An 18,910-nucleotide genomic window follows, 5' to 3' on the forward strand; every position below is an offset into this window, starting at 1 on the left:
GGGCGGCCCCGGGGGCTGTGGGGGGGATGCGGTGCGGGGAGTGGGGTGTCCGCACCCCAAGCCCCGGTGGTCCCTCGAGCAGCGCCGCCGCCTCATCCATGAACAAAGGCGAGATCCCGTTAGTGCCGGTGCCCCCCCCCCGCCCCGGGGGGGCTTCGGGGCAACTTTCCCCGGGGCCGATCGGGCCGTCTGGGCGGGGCTATGCTAATGAGACGGGAGTGGCCTCGCCCCCGCGGTGGCTCTTTGCGGTCAGCCATTGGCTGCTGCGCCGTGGGGGTGGAGCGCTGACGCGATGCAAATGAGGGGGCGTGGTGTATGCGGCCCCGCCCCCCGCCCGCCGGGGCTGCGGGGCTCGTGTTCGGCGGCGGGGACAGTCAAAGTGGCTCCCATAGGGAGAGACGGCGAGTCCGCCCGGCGCTGCGGGAGAGGGAGGGGGCACCGGGAGCCCCAGGGTCTCCCTCCGGCCGTCCGTCCGCGCCGCCGCCGCGGGTGCGCCCCTCTCGTTCCCTTCCCGGCGTGCGCCCGGCTCCGGCAACTCGCTTCCTGCGCGGCTGAAGGAGGGAGGAGAGAGGAGCGAGCTCTTCGGCTGGGAGAGGAGAGGAGAGAAGAGAAGAAAGAGGGAGAAAAGAAAGAAAAGAGAGAGGGGAGGAAGGGGGGGAACTTGCCTCTCTTGTCACTGGAAAATGACACTTGATGTAGCAGAGCCTGCCGCAGCTCCCGTTCGTCCTATTGTTTCTTAAACTGCATCTGAGATTTTTTTTCTTTTCCTTCTTCTTCCTTTTTTTTTTTTTTTTTTTTTGCCTGCTGCCATCCGAGGGGGGTTTTCATACAAAAGGGACTTCAAGTACTCCTCCGGCTTGCGAGCGCTGCAACCATCCCCCAGCACCCCGCCAGCCCCTCCACGCACCCAAACAAACTGCACACGCAGCGAACAGCAGCGACAAAACCGGGCTCTGATTGCCTCTGGATTTTTTTTTCTCCTTAATGTGCGTGCCTGTGTTCTCTTTCTCTGGTTTGCTTTGATTCCAGAGATCAGCTGCAGAGAGAGAGAAAGAGAGCAAAACCCCTGTATAACAGCCCGCTGGCGATTTCATCACTTTTTTTGGTTTTTTGAGTAAAGAAGGAAGATTTGCGCTGTTGTTTCTGATTCATGTTTGGGATTCAGGAAAGCATCCAGCGGAGTGGGAGCAGCATGAAGGAAGAGCCCCTCGGCGCGGGGATGAACGCGGTGCGGACGTGGATGCAGGGAGCCGGCGTCCTGGACGCTAGCACGGCCGCTCAGAGGTAGGCAGGCTCCGCGCCCGCGCCCCGGCAGCGCGGCTCCCCACAGGCAGCGCATTCCCCCCTGCACCAGCCCAAAAGCCGGCTCTGGAGCTCTGCTAACAGCAGGGAGCTTCGCGTAGAAGTGGCCAGTTAAATATTTATTCTTCCTGTCCCGTAGCAAGGACTTTTTGCCAGATAATGACGATAATGACAGCAGAGGAGGCAGCCAGCCTCGCTAGGTGAGAATAGGTGTGTTTTAATCTCTCCAGCCCACTGTGTTAGCGGGGAGGAAGGAGTTTCCAAAACTATGTTTGCTGCTGATTTAGTCTGAAGATCTCCAAATAACGTTTTCCTCCTCCGATAAGCAGCGACTTGAGCACGGAGGTATCCAAAATATATTTCCCTACCTCTCTCTCTTATCCTATCCAGAATCAACAGCCTCCCTTCTCCTCCTCCGATAAGCTGGAGTTTTGCAAAGCTTTCTCGGAGAGAAATTTAATTCGAAGTCCCTTTGTAAAACCACTGCCACTTATCTTAGATTTTTAACAAGAAATCCTTTTAAAGAGGAGGTAGGTTTGGCGAAGCTGTGCCCAGACTCGCTTTCTCTCATTTCCCCTTTTCCTCATCCTTTTCCCTGAGAAAGAAAGAAAAAAAAAATAAAGGAAATAAAAATAAAGAAAAAGGAAAAAAATAGAAGGAAACCCCGATGCGGATTCGCAGCCCGAGCCCTGGAGCCGGCAGCAGTTTAATGTTGACATCTCCCGGTGTCTCCCACCTCGCCCCGCACCCCTCCCTCTGGAGCCCTCTAAGGAAGGGAAAGTTTCTGCAGGGACAACCCTGAAATATTTCAAGTTGTCTCCTCGGCTGTTTACCCACCGCCCGGCCAGGGGAGGGAAAGCTCGCAGGACCGAAACTGAAAGATCAGGCACATGGGCGCTGGGCTGACAGCTCCGAGCCGACTTTGAGAAGTGGCAGGAGCGATGCCGCTCCGCGGGGCAGCGCGCCGGCGGGGCTGAGCGCGGCTCCTCTCCATGCGGGGCCGGCGGCGGGCGGGCACGGCCCCCGGGGAGGGGTGGTGGGTGCTGGGGGGGCGGCTCGGGGATCACCGGAGGGCGGGATGGGCTCCGGGCTCTGCCGCGCTCCCGACCGCACAAGGGATTCAGTGTGGCAACGCACGGCTTTCCTCTTGCCCGGAGGGAAGAGCCCCGGGGGGACTCATTGTGTATGTGGGGGATGCTCAGCCCCGGGGGAGCCCAGCCGGGCCCGGCGGGGGAAGGCACGGGACCGGGAGCCGGCTGTGGGGGTGGAGAAGGGGATGTGAGGCCGCGTCGTCGGGGCTGCCGCTAACCCGCGTCCCTCTGGTCCCAGCGGAGTGGGTCTGGCTCGGGCTCACTTCGAGAAGCAGCCTCCTTCCAACCTGAGGAAGTCCAACTTTTTCCACTTCGTCCTGGCTCTGTACGACCGGCAGGGGCAGCCCGTGGAGATCGAGCGCACCGCCTTCGTGGGCTTCGTGGAGAAGGAGAAGGTGAGTAGCCTTGCACCCCGCTGGGGCTCGGCCGCCTTCATAGGGCCCTCCCCACTCTGCTCCCCGGGGCCGCGTCCCTGGCGCCTGGCTCTTGCCCGGTCCCGAAGGACAGCCAGGGAGGGGGTTTCCCTGATCCCTTGCTATGCCCGGGGCAGGGAAGAGGGGGTGACAGCCGCCCTATCCACCCCTGGGGACAGCCGACGTGTGAGTGATGGAGAAGCTTCATATGTTTGGTTTTTTTTTTTTCTTCCTTTTTCCTCCGGCCTCCCGTGTCCTTTTTGACTTCAGGAAGCCAACAGCGAAAAGACCAACAACGGGATCCACTATCGCCTGCAGCTGCTCTACAGCAATGGTAAGGGCTGGGAGCCCCCGGTGTCAGCCCCATCACCTCCTGCTGCCTCCTCGGCTGCAGAGCCCACGAGAGGCTGGGAAGCAGCTTCCCACTACTCCCCTCGCCCCGCGCATCCTTGCGGCCTCGGCCAAGCGCTGTTGGGACCTGGGCAGCCTCGAGCAGGAGCCCCAGCGGGCCCGAGCCCTCTGGCGAGCCCTCGTGCGTTGCCTCCGGCCGATCCCGCTCCTCACACCTGTGCCTTGTTTCAGGGATCAGGACGGAGCAGGATTTCTACGTCCGACTCATCGACTCCATGACCAAGCAGGTAGGTGTTGCGGAACGCCCGCGGAGGGGTGCTGGGGAGGTGGCAGCCTTCGGGGTGGCCCCAGGGAATGCAGTGGGGCGGCCCGCGGAGGCGAAACCGGCCCCCGGAGCGGAGTGGCCCTGCCACCGAGGGGAAAAGGCTGCGGGGAAGTGGGTCCTCGCTCTGCAGCGGCAGGGGCTGCGGGGCCAACCCCGGTGATGGGGCTGTGCAGAGGGTCCCCGCTGGACCCTCCCTTCCGCCGCGCTTGGGGAGCTCCGAAAAATGGCGCTCCTAAAGGCGATGCTCCAGCCGCCCTTGTTCAGGATGGGGCCGAGTTTACAGCTTAATTAATAAGCATTAATCTGCGGGCTCCCCCGGCGCACCGAGCTCCGTCAGCGCCAGCCGCTGCCCAGGCGCAGGGGCTCCGTCTGTCTGTCCGTTCGTCCTGTGTTCGCGCCTCCGCCGGGCCCCGGGTGAAAGGAGCGATCAGATCGGGGCACGTTCGCCTGTCGGAACAGCCCCCCCCGAAACGCGTGTCGGGCTGCGGATCGTCAGACCCCGGCAGTGGCTTACCCCTAGTTTTAAGTTGCTCCTTAGCTTCGCCTCCGGCGTGTGCCTACCTGTACAATATACTTTCCTGTAGGAAAACAGCATTTTCACAAAGGGAGTATCCAAAGGAATCGATTCTCCCTTTTTTAAAAACATTGCTACTCCAGTGTATTCTTCTGCTTCTGTCAGAACATTTTCTTCTTCTGTTTCTTTTAAATAGTTGGGGTTGCTCTTAAGCCTTTTAATCCTTAAGATACGTTTTCCCCCCTCCTAATCTGTTGTACTTGTTAAAGAAAATTCTTTAATTTTATTTAGGAAAAAACATCCAGCTTTTTCTGTACCGATAGGAAAAGTCAGCCCCTGTATGTTGTCTGTAGGGAAAAAAACTCTTGGCTTGTATTTCTTCTCTACAGCAAAACATAAAGCTCTAAGGGCTGAGTTTGTTTTAGAAAACTCTCTTTGATGGTCCCAAAACATCTTTTCCTGCTATTGAAGATTGCCTTTCAACAGTAAAAAAAAAAAAAAAAAAAGAAAAAGGGAACTTGGATGAATTTTACCAGACAATCCGCTATGTGTCTGAACTCTGTTAAACTACACACTTCCAAACACAGCCCATTCCCTGCAGGAATTAAAACAGCAGCAACATGCTCTTCTTCATAACAAATCTTGAGAAAGCATTTGCTGCCATTCCTTGTTTTTCAGGCACAAACTGGTTCGTTTGTGCTAAAAGTAACAAATCTTCCTGCTATATGAACTCTTAGTCCTTTTGGAGCTTATGTATTTCATATGAGAGAGACTATCAATAAATATCATCTCGAAATAGCTCTCCTATCGTTACGGAAATGCAAAAGCCTCTGCTCATAACCCTGCCGAAAACAGAGCCCTGAACTCATGTAGAGCAGCGGATTCAAAATAATTTTCTTAACAAAGGCATCTTGCATATGAAGAGTTCATCCTAAGGCACTGTTTGACCTCTTGGTCTTTCATTATTATCAAGTCATCAGAGGGTCTTTGGAGAGAAAGGGGGAAAAAAACCCCGAGATACAGTTTATTTGTAAAACCTACCATGTAGCTTTAAAGCACATTCACAATGAAGAAGGAGGGAGGAAAAAAGTCTGTCTGATTTCAGGAAGTCTTAGGAAAACAAAGTTAGTACCAATTACAGATTTTGGGGAAAGTGCAGTGGGGTTGAGAAGGAAGGATTTATGGACAAAAGCTCTCCGAACTCAGGTTAGGAAACAGGGAGTGAAGGGCTATTTTAGACACAAACATATTTGCTTACGCAGTAATTTCATGTATATAATTTCATTAGGCAGGACTATAATTGCTTATGAAAAATAGGGCATTGTCATGTCAAAACTGTGGCATGTGTGGCTCCCAGATTTTTTGGGGGGCCAGGGGCTGAATTCTCCCTCTTCTTCTTTTTTAACTCTTCCTTTTTTGAAAGCGAAATTATTTCTGATTTGGGATCACTTTGGTGGATGAATGCTTATTAGGAAGTGAAGTACAACACATGACAGAAGCTCACCCAAACGTTGAATATATCATTTATAGTTCACGACAGTGAATTATACAGAAGATCTCGAGTAACTTTCAAATCATCAAACTGTAATTAAATATTGCAAAGACTGTCTGAAAATTCTTTAATTTTTAATGAAAGTTAAATGTGTTGTCAGTCTACTTGAAGGTGTAGTATTTTAATGCATGACGCTCAGAACAAACTGGATAATGAAATGATTACTTTTAAATGAAACTGTTGCAGAAGCGTACATGTTTCATCTGGCAAGTATCTTCTCGATACTCTCACATGCACGTTCACACACTCAGTAATTGTAAATTCTCAGACTGAAATTACAGCTACTCTGAGGTTTCTTGTGGCAAATGAAAAATGCCACAGAAGCAAAGCTTGGGTGAGTTAGGTTCCCCAGAACATACAGGAAAGTATTCGTGGCTCTTCATATTAAATACGCATTTTTTTCTAAACATGGACACATCAGGTTTAAATGTATTCTCTTTGTCTCGCAGCTATAAATTGCAAGGTTTTGTATCGTGGATTATTAAGTTAGGTAAAATAAAATAAAACCTATCCTGCAAATCAGACCCAGATTTCTGTATGGAGGATCGCTATTCATAGATCTAACATAAATATCCCATTAGCAGCATGTATTATAACTGCAGGTAGACAGGCAGGGATTTGCTGTGCTAGATGCTGTGTATGTATAGATGTTCCTGATCTGAATAAGTCAGGGATTTGTTTGCGTGGCTGTACCCAACTAAGAAACTCATGGTGAGAGCCCTTTCATAGGTGGAGCACAGAGACCTATGTGTCCTGGTGTGCGCTTGTCTATTCTCCGTCTGCAGTGATGCGGTATGGGAAGCAGGGCTAGAGAGTGGCATGACTGAAAGGACCAAGAATTGTGTTATGAACCGCATCCCAGGGCAGATCTGGGCTCTAGGTGTGACCTCTGTGTGTGCTACCGCAAAACATGAGCTCTTGCCGCATGTCCGCTTCATGGTAGCCTGGGCTGTGGGACTTCCGAATGGGAAACTCGGGCAGGATCGGTCTCAGAGTGCATTATTTCGAGTTGTATTGGGGGTAACGTGCTTAGCCTTTGGTGATGGCTCCAGAGCAGTGTTGGGTAAGACAGGAGGAATTCCGTGTCTTTCAGGGGTCTCGCTACATTCCCAGAATGTGTCCCTGTCATTTAAAATTTGCGAATACTACGCACATATCGTTACTGTTGCAGGGAAGTTCTTTTCGGTTACAGTAACAATATTCAGCGTCAATACTGGTTTAATTACATTTTCTTTTATGTTATCTTGGCACCTCATTTTATGTTGGGATCGCATTCCTAATGTGCTCAAAACCCTGTAGGATCCCAAACTTTATAGCTGTTGCTTTCCGTAAAGCAGCAGCTCTTACTGCAGTAGGTCTGGCTCTAACAATGATGCATTTTGAAATTGTCTGAAAAACGTGAAATATGTCTGCTCTAATAAAAACGGAGGTTTTAGGCCAGTCTAAGGATTTTTAATGTATTTACAGAGAGGAGATGCCTTCTATTTCTTCAGCTGTATTTTCATAAAGTTGATATATTTCGCTATTAGGAAAGATGGAGGAAATAAATCTGCAATACTTGTTCCCCTCCCATTTTTTCTTCAGCCGTTCTCATCCATAAGATATAACGGATGCTAATATGGCTCAGGCATCTTAAAAATCATAAGTTTTGCACGATAGCTATTGTCTATTGCAGTGAGTCCTCATGAGTCAAAATCCTTCCTTCAGAGCTCGACTCTGTTTATATTTTGCTTTTTTCCCCAGTACTTTAACTCTGGATGCAAATGTTTTTTTCTGTTGACTTCTCTATCATTCTCTGATGTCTGCAGACATCTGATCAGCTCTCTATTCTGTGCATAGCACGGCCCTTCTTGGCAGCTACACGCATGGAAAAAAAAATGTTATCAATAAGTTCAGAGGAGCCTCAGCACACTCGGAGAAAATTCACACAAACATAAAACAAAACCTAACCCCTGTGCCGGGGAAAGTTTACGTTGCGCCAGATTTTAGCAGCTTTCTTGTGCCTTTGGTGAGATGTCAGAAGCGCAGGTGATATTAATTTTCTTGTACAGAGAGGAATGGAGAAGTTTGGAATTTGCATGCATGATCAGGACCTGTGTTTGGGAAAATGTAAACTCATCACAGTGGAAAATGTGTTGTTTGGAGTCTGAGGGTGAAAACAAAGCTGAGGATTTTGGAGAGACTGCCTGAGCCAGATGGCCTGGTGCATTCCCAGTCTGGCAGCCCAACTGCTCCCTCCTGTATAATATACAGCCATTTGTTCTGGGATATTTACGCTAGAGCTGTTTCCATGTGAATGTTTGAAAACCATTAAAAATGAACATATTAGGAGAGATAAATTTATTTAATTTGTGTGAATACGTCGATAAGCAGGCTGTGTATCAAAGGCAGAGGGAGCCTGCATAAAATAATTAGATGCTTCTGAATTGTGCATTGAAAGAGACAGCAAGAACTAACTGTCTTCGCCCAGGACCGAGGGCTGTGCTACTTGTCTGGGATAAACCTCACTGGGATGAGTCAAAATTCTGCCTGGGGAAAGAATAAAAGCTTGGGTGATTAAGGGTTAAGTATTCAAAGCCAAATAAATGTAATTCACAGTATTTTCTGCGTAGATATATAGCGGATACAAGCCTAATCCTCTCTGGGTGAAATTCTGGCCCATCTGAAGTCAATTGCAAAGCTCCTATTGAATTCGGTGGGGCCAGGATTTTATTTTCTCTCTGTGTGTATGGCTGTATACGTCATTCCAAATCATTCTAGTTCTGTTTTCGAAAGGACCCTCATTTTAAACAAGTTTTTCTTTCTCCTTTATTTCAATAATGGAGATAGTTTTTACTTTGTGAAGCAGATGAGGAATTTGAAAGCAAGTGGATTTCGGTGCACGTTGCTGATTTCTCTCCTTCTCTTACTCTTTTGAAATCAAGGCCATAACTGAACAATATAATGACCATGATCTCATTCCTTCAAGATTGTTTTTCGTCCAGTTCGGAAAGCAGGATTGCTTGACTGGCAAACTGACACCATGAGATGATCCTGCCTCACTTGTATCAGCATAAATCTGGATTTAGTCAGGAATAGTTAAGGACAAAATCTGGCTTTATATTTTTCCAACTTATTCATCAACTCTTTTATTGCTCTATCCTGCCATCTTTACTGGGGAAAAAGTGGCTTAAATGAGAACTGTGCTCTTGACTTTTATATTATCCCCCTTCCTTTTATTTCATTTTATTATATTTTTTTAATGAACTTCATAGCTGTAAAGTTTAAGCAAACCATTGAACGCACTTGTCATCTGGAAGTGACTGCGATGGGCTCAGTTTAGTATTTTCATTTGCTGGCAAGCAGTGAATTGCATTTGATTCAACTTTTTATGCCGCTTTATTTAAATGGAAGTGAAGAAGCCTTCTATTTTGACGCTAATTTTTCGGGGTTTCATTTTTTAAGTCGGTTGGTGCCCGAGTTATAGTTACTCACTGGGGCTTCTTGTAGAAAGCTTACTTGGGGGAGTAATGGTTTACCGAAATGGAAGATGAATTTTGTGGGGAAATATTTAAGCTGCTCATGAGAAGCAACGCTATTTTGCACCACGTATGAAACAACACCGAGTTTAAACTACACAAAGTAAACAAAAAGAAAAAAGCAAAGTTTACAGTCGTGCATTTCCTTCTCTGGTGTTTTGTTGTGCAACGCTGGTGTGTATTTGCAGGCTTATTTTTAGCTCTGCTACGGTCTAAGTTTATACACTATAACTTTCACTTTATCTCTCATTAATGTGATCCCTATTTGACAAAATCACGATGGCGTCAGCACGACAAGGAATCCCGCCGCAATCAGCCCGTTTTAAAGACTGAACTTTAAAAAAATAACAATAATAATAAAATATGTATTTTTAAATAGCGCAGGTTTTCAGATTTTGCAGTTAAAAATCTTCACAACAACAACGTTGTAGACCCTTCCTGTAAAAATACTCCTGGCAGCTATAACGATCTGAAACTTTAGCAGTTCCTGTTTCCTTCTTGAAACTAATTGTAGAATTAGTGCTTTAGAGCAACACAGTTTGCAAGAGTGCAGAGTATCTGCAATGCTCTCAGGCAGCCATTCATGGAAGTAAACAGTTGGCGCTTTACACACCCGTTCGCACAAGTAAATTAGGGCATAGGAATGGGAATTGGGGATGAGCTGCTTGGAAATGAACTCGGCAATTCCTCCTGCTTCCTAGAATTCCCTAAGAATTCCAGCAGGAATAGGGTATGCAGGAGTATCTGTGCATAATGCGGAGAAAACACAATGTGGATGGGTGCAACATCGGTAATTAAATGCAAATAAAGTGAAAAGCAAATCCGTAACGTTAGAGGAAGGCAGAAGAATGTCATGCACGCAAAGAAAGGGATCACTGATGCTAAACACAATAGACAAGGTGATTATGTACCACAGTGTTGACTCTGCCCGTTCATTATTGCTATTTAGTTGAGTTATTTAAGTGGGTACCTGGAGGTTAAGTAAGCATAGCAGCAGGAAGGGAGAGGGGAGGGGAAAAAAAGAAAGTAAATGCTGTGGTCTGGTTTGTCATTTCTAGCGCTTCCTTGGCTTCACTGGCAACAAGATAACCCATAGTGGGTAAATTTATTGTATTTTCTTAAAGTTTTAAGAAGTGCGGGCCGAGTTGAGCAGTCCTCTCTGAGGCACTGATCATGCTGTGATTGTCTAGAGGTGAATGGGCACTGGAGGTGTTTGTCTCCACTAGTGGCCTCAGGGGTAGATCTGCTCATTACCCACATGCTCTGCACTCTCAGAGGCAGATTATTCTTTAATTATTGATTAAGTCCGAAAAGTGTCATGAGCTTCTCCCTTGCCTGGCCTGTCCAACTGCCAAGGGGGACCTGATTTTGGGGTTTTCTGGGATGTTCGCAGTGTCCCTACTGACCAACCCCATCAAGTGTCAGCTGGTTCCTCTGGTTCCCCGGTTTTGGCTGAAGGTGCTTCTGCCCATCTTCCCCTTTCATGCAGGAAATGAGGATTGTTAGAGTTTCTCTCACCTCCTGCTGTAGCACACGGATGATCTTCCAGGGCTTCTTGCAAACCATCTATAGCTGTCTTGGGCACTGACGTGGAAGTGCCTCAAGGTGTGGGCGAGCAATTGAGCAGGGACATGGGGTCCCAGCTGGTGTCAGGGGTTTTGCTGGTGTCTGTGCTGCAGTGACTACATTCATCCTGTGACAATTTTTATGTCCCCTTTATATGAGTGCTGGGTTCACAGGATTTGTGCCTCACTGGTGGGAATGAGGGGGTAGAAGTCGAATGAGATTCTTTACTTCTTAGCTTCAATGACACCGCTGGCCTCTGTTTTATCAACAAAAAAACTCACTGGCTCTCAGGTTTCAGGGGAATGGGTGTAGCAAAACAGAAATGAAAAAATTAGAGCTAGCAAAGCTAACACAGCCCCATTCCTGATTTTTTTTTTAATCATTAAATAATTTTATAATGCATAATATTAATATTGCTTGTTACTATCAAAATGGTGTCAAGAATCAGCTCATGCTTCCTCAGATTTGTATGTCCTGAGATCTGTGCCCCCTTTGCAGGTACAGCACCTCTTACCCTTGGTGGGTTATATCTGTAAGGACTGGGGAAGCAGTTTGTATGATATTATTCCAGCACATATTGCACAAATAAGATAACTTATTTTTTCCTCAGTGTTTTCTACACTTCCATTTCAAAGTGGTCTCATTCCATAAAATGTATTTCATCCACATAGCATACTTTTGGGTTTTGTTTTCAATATATAGTTTATAGTTAGCATTATGTATACCCATACCAGATATAATTTTATTTGCAGAGTTTGTCCCCCAATTTCTTCTGTTTCAGTCTGTATTTTACAAACTGAAAAGGTCTAGGGTAAAGCTGATGCTCAGATGTAGGGGTGGTCATCCCTCCAAGTCTGGGGCTCTAACCATTGATCCTATCTCTACAGTGGCACCCTAAAAGATTTAGGCTCTTCAAGGCCATCCAAAGATGGTGTTGTAAAGGCAACTTCTTTACACTTTCATTTTGCTGCTGGGGGGGTGGTGCCTGGGACCAGGGGTGGTTAGAAAATATCACTCTGTCATGATCAGATGGAAACCCTGTACTGGGCGGGCTGCGAGCGCTTAATCCACTTAGTGTGTATGCCGATCCCTCACTGTCTCTGCTGGTTCTACTGCTGGAAGCATTGCAAACGTAAACTCTTCCTGCAATGTGAACGCAGTGTTTCCACAGTTTCAACTTTAAGGATTCTCCCTGTGCTGTCTCAGAGTCAAATTTCCCAAGCCGGTTGATCCTCGGTTTGTTTTGGTATCCTCTGCTCCGGTAGGGCCTGCTTCTCACTTATTTATATCCCTGTAACTCCAGAGCCGCTCTCTGGGAAGTGGTGGATCATGAGGTTCAACGGGAGAATCAGGCCCAGGCGCTTTCTCAGGAGCTACCAGGAAAATGCTTGGGCTGTGCAGCTTTTGTAATTAAAAATACATGAGCACTCTCTTTTCTGTCCTTATTTTTATTTCTTTTTTAATGAATAGGGCCCAAAGTATACCCAGCCTTGCCTTTTTTTTTTCCCCCTTTTTTTTTTTCTTTTAATGCTATTAGGTTTATATTTTATTCTGAATTGAAAAGAAAATTGTGGTTGTCTTGACTACTAAAAAACCCCTTCCTACACACTGCTTGAGAGATGTGCCACGGAGAGGAGGGAATTTAGCTGTACTTGCACTCTGTTGTTTTCCAACTGCAAGTCGTCGGAGCAGGTTCAGTGGAAACACTGTCCCTTTAGCCTGCAGCGTGGCTCAGAACTCTGGGCTGTGCCTTTGGCTACAGTGATGTGTTTTTGTTTACTCCAAAACCAACTTGATGCACAGCTAAAAATGTGTTTTGTTTCTAGGCGATAGTATATGAAGGCCAAGACAAGAACCCAGAAATGTGCCGAGTTCTGCTCACGCATGAAATAATGTGCAGGTAAGAAATACCCCTCTTCAGTTAATTAGTGATGAGAAGATGAATCTGTCTCTCAAAATCTAGGTTGAACCTGCAGCTATTTTCGGACCTAAATTTATCTTTCTTGCATTAAACAATCCCAAAATAACCCAGTTCGGTTTGTGTAATTAGCAGCAAGGTCTCAGCCGTCACACTAGTTTTCAATTATTTATAAAGAGTTATTCTTCGCAGAACACTACTGGTTTTCATTTAGACATTGTAGCCCATAAAAGGTCTCCTCACCAAAATTAACAGTCGATTATAGTCTTCTAGCAATAAACGTCTTTGCCCCCAGTTCCCAACAGAACCTCCTCAGTAGAATGACAAAATAGTAATTTCTGTATTTTTTCTCTGGATGTGATGAAGACTCGAGGTCAGGAGGGCCAGTCTTGTCCCAGTTGCTGCTCATGCAAGGTCCCTGCTCAGCTGGAGCGGGGCAGGTGATACTCCTCCATGCAAAAGATGTCTTCCTGTTGGTTTTCTATAAAAGCCCCCGTGCAGATTTGGCTCTGCCCTGTGCTCTCTACCCCGGAACATGCCTGCCTGGGGTTGGTCACTTGAATTCAGGACAGCCAAATATCTTCTCTCCTGAACACGGTACTTCTGCAGCTGCTTCGTTCTCTTTTGTGGACGATTGAAATAGGTGAAGCCTCTTCTACTTCCCTTTTACTGCAGAGAAGGCAGCATCTTCCCACAGAACCTTCTATCACCTAGGAGAGCTTGACCTCGCGGTCCCATTAAAGTTAGTGGATATTTTTTGAATGTCTGAAAAAATCATTTGTTACATGTTATTTGATGGCAGAAAATAATTCCCTTGTGGAAGACGAGGCGTTCTTGCATAAGCTCATTGTTACAATCAGTTGTTTTAAGACTGTAAAAATGCCATTGCATGCGTTGTAACTTTTACAAAATGCATTTACTAAAAAGGAGTAACTTGAGGGTAAAAACTAGTACCCACTTCTAAGAGAAGAAACTTGGATGAGGGTTTCCTGGTGGGGGACAGACTTAGAAAAAAGTATTCAGATGGAAACTTCTCCGTTGGTTGATTTTTATTTTTATTTTTTATTATTGTATTATTTCTTTTCTGTCTTGGGGAGCTGCATTTTTTATCCTCCATGGCAGCTTCTCTCTGATAAAAACTTGCTGCAGGGCAATACCCTACGATGCCAGCAGGGAAGGAGCTGCTCCGCTTGCTTTGCCAGCCTGGGTAAAACCCAACACAGCCCCTCCAAATTATTCCTTGCAGCATTTGGGGATTTCAGTTTCCATGTTGTGTTTTTCCAGGCTGCTTCATTCATGATTTGGTTTCTTCCAGGAAACCAGAGATATCCCATTGCAGTCTAAGAACGATCAGAGTGCACGGGTATCTCCAAGGGGTGCCAGAGCTTCTGCTACTGTTGGGAGCTGCAGTATTGCTTTGCTTGAGGACTCTGGGCCAGTTCTCCCTTTCCCAATGGAAACCCTGTCCCGCCGACGACTCATAATTGCCCTAAAATTCGTTGGCCCAATTAGCACCACTTTCACACTAGATACCTAGCTAGGAACAATTCATGGAAATATTACAGGAGGCCCCTGACCTGATAAGGCTGAAGTGTGTACTTAGCTTTTCTCTGGTAGTAAACCAGTAAAGCAGTGGGACCGTCCATGTGAGTAAAACTAAGCACATGCTCAAGTGCCTGCAGTGTCAGGTCTGAAACTGCTGTTCGTTCCTCATACTTAAACAATAAGGTTTTTGAGGTAGGAACTACATCTGCCAGCCACTCTGAGCCATCCATGCAAGGGTAAAGACTGCCTACTTCAACGTATTAATTTTCTTACTAACACTTTAGAAACATAAAGAGTAAGAAGTAAATTAAAACTTCCTATGGAGGGCTGAGTTCTCACCAGAGGAGCAAATACCCACATCAAAGATTTGCGGACATTCAGTATACTTTGACTGAGACAAAATTATTTCCATTCTGGGAATGTGGAAAGATATGCCGTCTTTCCCTTTATTAGAGCACTTTACACTTTCTTTGTTCTAAAAATTGACTGGATCAGGAGGTTTATTCTTCTCCTTCTATTTGTTTGCTGCTAGCTGCTGCCTTGTGTTTCATAACCAAAAGGTAGAGGAGTAGTAAAAGAAATAATAATCTGACCATAGTAGGCAAATGTTGTGTGCCTGACGGGGTGGGGGAGACATATTCAAATGTCTTATAGCTCATATTAGATATTACCCATTTCCTTTTCTGCCTATACATGTGTAAGAGGGTGCTGTTTGTTTACCAGGCCGCTTGACCCTATTGCGCAAATCTGTCATCTATTGTGCTGCTAACACTCTTTTAAATTGCAAATCTGATGCTCTTTAGGGGTCTAGAAGGAGAAAAAAAACCCCTCTCTCCACACCATTCTGTTTCTCTTGATTTCTTGCCTGTTGTAAGTGGAAGTTGGGATGTGCTGAATTTGCACCAGGGGTGCAAATGCAGCCTCAATTATAAGCATAAAATTAGAGTCTGTTCCCCATTAATCAGCCCAGCTAATTGCTATGCACTACCATTAGCCATATGGTGTGAAAGACAGCTTGCTCTCCCTAAGATGAAATTTCTTCATTTCAGACATGAAATAGTGAGGGTTCTGTATTTTAAAATAGCTTGTTTTAGATATTTAATTTCTAAACAACTTTCAGCAGTGCTTTCTATCAAGGCTAACTGCACAATAAAACTTTGCATTTATGTGACAAAGCTGGGTATTTATAGTATACGACAACTATGGCACGGATAAGACAAAGAATTCAAATGTATAGGAGAATCCTGGTTGTGGTAGGAAAGTGGGGCTGATGTTTGCTTCAGGTAGTGGTTTATTTCAAAGGATTTCATTGTGTTTTGTCAAATATAAAACCACTGTTGGCGAAAATGTTAATAGCTGGGGAGAATTCACAGCCTCAGTGGAATTTATTAGTATTGTAGGCAGCATGGGGAGGGACATCTATAGTTAATATTGCCTCAACAATTTCCATTATGAAACCTTCAGTGGCTTACAGCTTTGCCAAACTTAAACTGTTCTGGCTGAAACGTCCTTTGCAGGGTGTCAGCCTCAGGCTGACTTTCTTTGGAAAGTTTCAGCTAAAATGGTTCAGTGACTTCTGAGAATGAGGTTGGAGTAAAATATGGGTTTTGTCTGTGTAAAATACAATCTTAGAGCCGTTTTGGCAAGAATCTCCCGCACCTCCACGCTTCAGGGTGAGAAGCCTTTTTGGGGCAGGGCTCGTCCCGACCGCATCATCTTCAGGATGAAACCCACCTCACTGGGAGCTCCTGCAAAATCTCCCACATGGACTTGCTAACGACTTGTTAGAGCCTGGCAGCTAAGTGATTGGAAAGTCGCATTTGCGCTGGCCACATGCCATTGCGCCGTCATTTCTCATTGTTTATTGTCCCCACAGAAAGCCCAAGCACAGATACACAAAGCAGGGCTCCTCTCACTAGCGATGCTCCTGCCCACTACACCAGGGTGGGGATGAGAGGATTTAGGGGTGCCAGACGTTGGGGTGAGGAGGCCATCTCCTGTGTGCCTGCTGAAGTGCTGGGTAGTGCAGGCTAAAGATGGTCCAGTACAGGGAAGCGAAGAGGAAGATAGGGAGCAAGACGGCAGGAAGGCAGCAGGTCCCCAGAGAGCTGGGGTGAGGACAAAGGCAGCAATAAAAGCTGGGAGTGGTGGTGGCAGCCAGCAGATGGGGAGGCCTGTGAAGGGGTAGGACAGGGATGGTGTGGGGCTTGGGCATGAGCCCTGGGGATGGCAAGGATGGCAACTAGAGTGGGGTAGACAGAGATGGGATGCAGAAGCAGGATGAGGTTGTGATGGGAAGAGGTTGCATTACTGTCTAGAATTACTTGTTTTAAAAGTGAGCTGCCCCCAAACATACCAATTTTTGTAGGCTTTTTTTGTTGGCCAACATGGCATTGTGCCTGAACCCTGGCTCCTTGCCCCACTTGGGGAGAGGTGTCATGGAAGAACAGAGAGGACAAGGCCTTGCCCTCCTGGCTGCAAGGAGCTGGCACTCAGCACCTCTTCCTGAGCTTTTTCAGAGCCTTGCTGGGAGCTGGAGGGTTCTGGGTGACTTGGAGAAGCTCCTGGGAATTTTTAAATTCCTTCAGGGAAAAGAGAAAGAGCGCTGAATATTTAGGAACTTATTTCCAAGTGCTAAGTAGGCAGTAAAACTTTTGAGGCAAGCACTTCTCCGGCAAGCAGGTCTCGGACTCGGGGTTTGCATGATGTTTTAATTCTCTGCATAGAGAAACTAGGGTAGAGGAAGCCTTCAATTCTGCTGTTGGGAGATAAAACCACAAAGACAAGCTAAAGTTTAAAAACTAATTATCTAGAACATGAAAGAACATTTGGAGCCTCCTTTCAGAGAGCAGGATGTGCCAGACATGCATCTCTTCCACACCACCCTCAAATTGCAGTGCAAGGAGTGAGGACTCCTACAATTGCTTAGGATTATGGGGTGCACTCTCCGGAAGCCCTGCCCAAATGGGGTGGATATCCAATGAGCAATGCAGTCTTTACTCAGTTCTTGAAGCTGGGTTGTCCCCGTTGGCCAGTGCCTGACTCCATCCTGCTTGTGGCAGGAGGTGAGTCCGAGGTGTCCCCATCTCCAGGCCCCTGCAGCCACTTCTCCCTCTAGGTTAGTGCCTCAGGAAGGTGCTGGCCTCTGAGCCTTGTGGTAAGTGGATGGTGGTATCTGCCCATCTCGTGCTGGGAGCCTGGGAACCTTTGCTCGCCTGAGTAAATGTGGCAATTTCTGTCCCTCCAGTCTGCTGTGAGAATGTCAGGACTAGCCCTGATTTGCTTCAGTCACAAGAACTGCATTGTCTTAACTTGTGCCAACTCTGTTTCTAATTACATTTTAATCATTTAAAAATGATTAGCAGTTTTTATTGCCTTGTTTGTGGGTAAATTTTCTCACCCCACACATTCTAGCTGCACTCCAACGACAAGTCCTTTTATAGGCAAAACAGCCCCCCGAACGTCCACATGACTATTTACCTACAGCATATTTTATTCCTTCCTAAATTTTAATACTTTCTGGGTGCCAAGACTCCTGCATTTTCTGGTGGATCAATTGTGGTATTGTGCTGTAAAATTAAGCAGTTTTTTTTGGCAATCCTAGACAATGTAACTTCCACCGAAGTGAAGATACCGCACATGTGTTAACTGTGAAAAGTTTCAGCCCTGAATAGTTGCCTTGAAGCCTTTTGCGGTGAAAAGAATTATGTATTTTCCTCTCTTTGAAAACAAAATTTTTTATTTTTTTTTAAGCCATGTTTAAACAGGCTGGTTTTGTAAAAGGCCCCCCCCGCTTTTTTTTTTTTGTTATCTTTAGTGTGGTTACTTGCTTTATTGCTAATCTTGGTGGGTAACTGTATATTATTCACTCTATTGTTCAGCAACACAAGAGAACCTTTGTCATATTCCCAACAGGATTATTTATATAGCGTGGCACTTCTGTGGGCTTCTTCCTGCCCTGATGTTCTTCCACCTTCTGGGGAAAAGAAAAATAGTTCATCTGAGGGGGAGCCATAGCTGCCCTTGCCAGCCACCCGCTGAAATAAGGGCAATGCGCAGGTCCCTGGAACACCATTAGGAACAAGCTTGGTGGTTTCCAAAGATCTGGTTGTGTGCGGTTGAGGTTTACCAGAAAGTTTATTGAATAGAGGCATGTGCTCAGGTCTGGCCAGGGAGAGCAAAGAAAGTGGTCCTTGCTGCCTGTCACTTGGTGTCACTGTGGGATGGGGTCCCTGCAGCCGCATAGGAGCTGCCCAAGCTTGATCCAGAAGTTCTTTGGGAGGGACCAAGGAGGGCTTGAGAAGACCAGGAGCTTCTTGATTAATTTTCTGTTTTATTCCTTGAAGCCTTGACTTCAGTGGGGGATTTTGTTTCAAGAGACATCAGCAAATGGGAACTTTCCTTGCTAGATGGGTGTTTCCCCCCTGGGGTGGCTGGAAGCCTGAGGATTGGTCACCTGTGTAGCCATGACTTGGTCTCATGGGTTTGGATGGGCTGCAGGGTGAGCAGGGCAGCCTATATGTCACCCACAGCTCTAGATGCACCAGGAGGGATTCCCACCCTGAGCAGAAATGTATATGCTGCCTGTGAGCTTACCTGCAGTATATCTATGGCTCCTAATGGACAATAATCCCTGACAAGGAATCGTCACAAACAACAATATAACTTCTCTTAGGAAACAATGAGCCACCTTACTTCAAAAGAATCCCAGCCTCGAGGTCAGCAATGGAGCAATGCTTTGGGAGACAGAGCTTATATTTCACATGCCTGCTTTGTATCTGACCTGACGCAGGGCACCAACCGCTGGAGCTGTGC

At 46.6% G+C, this 18,910-nt stretch overlaps 1 protein-coding gene across 5 annotated transcripts in view; it reads left to right on the forward strand.

The window, feature by feature from the left end:
- The first annotated feature begins 334 nt into the window (after positions 1-334).
- EBF1 (EBF transcription factor 1) overlaps positions 335-18,910 on the forward strand; it is a 278,427-nt gene continuing 259,851 nt past the window's right edge. For 4 of the 5 annotated variants that reach the window (XM_065690402.1, XM_065690403.1, XM_065690404.1 and 1 more), the window contains exons 1-5: positions 335-1,284; positions 2,632-2,788; positions 3,077-3,140; positions 3,389-3,444; positions 12,459-12,532. In XM_065690402.1, coding sequence (XP_065546474.1) covers positions 1,151-1,284; positions 2,632-2,788; positions 3,077-3,140; positions 3,389-3,444; positions 12,459-12,532 — 485 coding nt within the window. In that variant the 5' untranslated portion in view covers positions 335-1,150. Of the gene's footprint in view, positions 1,285-2,068; positions 2,339-2,631; positions 2,789-3,076; positions 3,141-3,388; positions 3,445-12,458; positions 12,533-18,910 lie in introns of those variants that run through there. The other variant, XM_065690406.1, reaches the window with a different exon arrangement.

Source organism: Lathamus discolor, chromosome 10 (genome assembly GCF_037157495.1).
Source record: "Lathamus discolor isolate bLatDis1 chromosome 10, bLatDis1.hap1, whole genome shotgun sequence".
Lineage (NCBI taxonomy): Eukaryota > Metazoa > Chordata > Aves > Psittaciformes > Psittacidae > Lathamus > Lathamus discolor.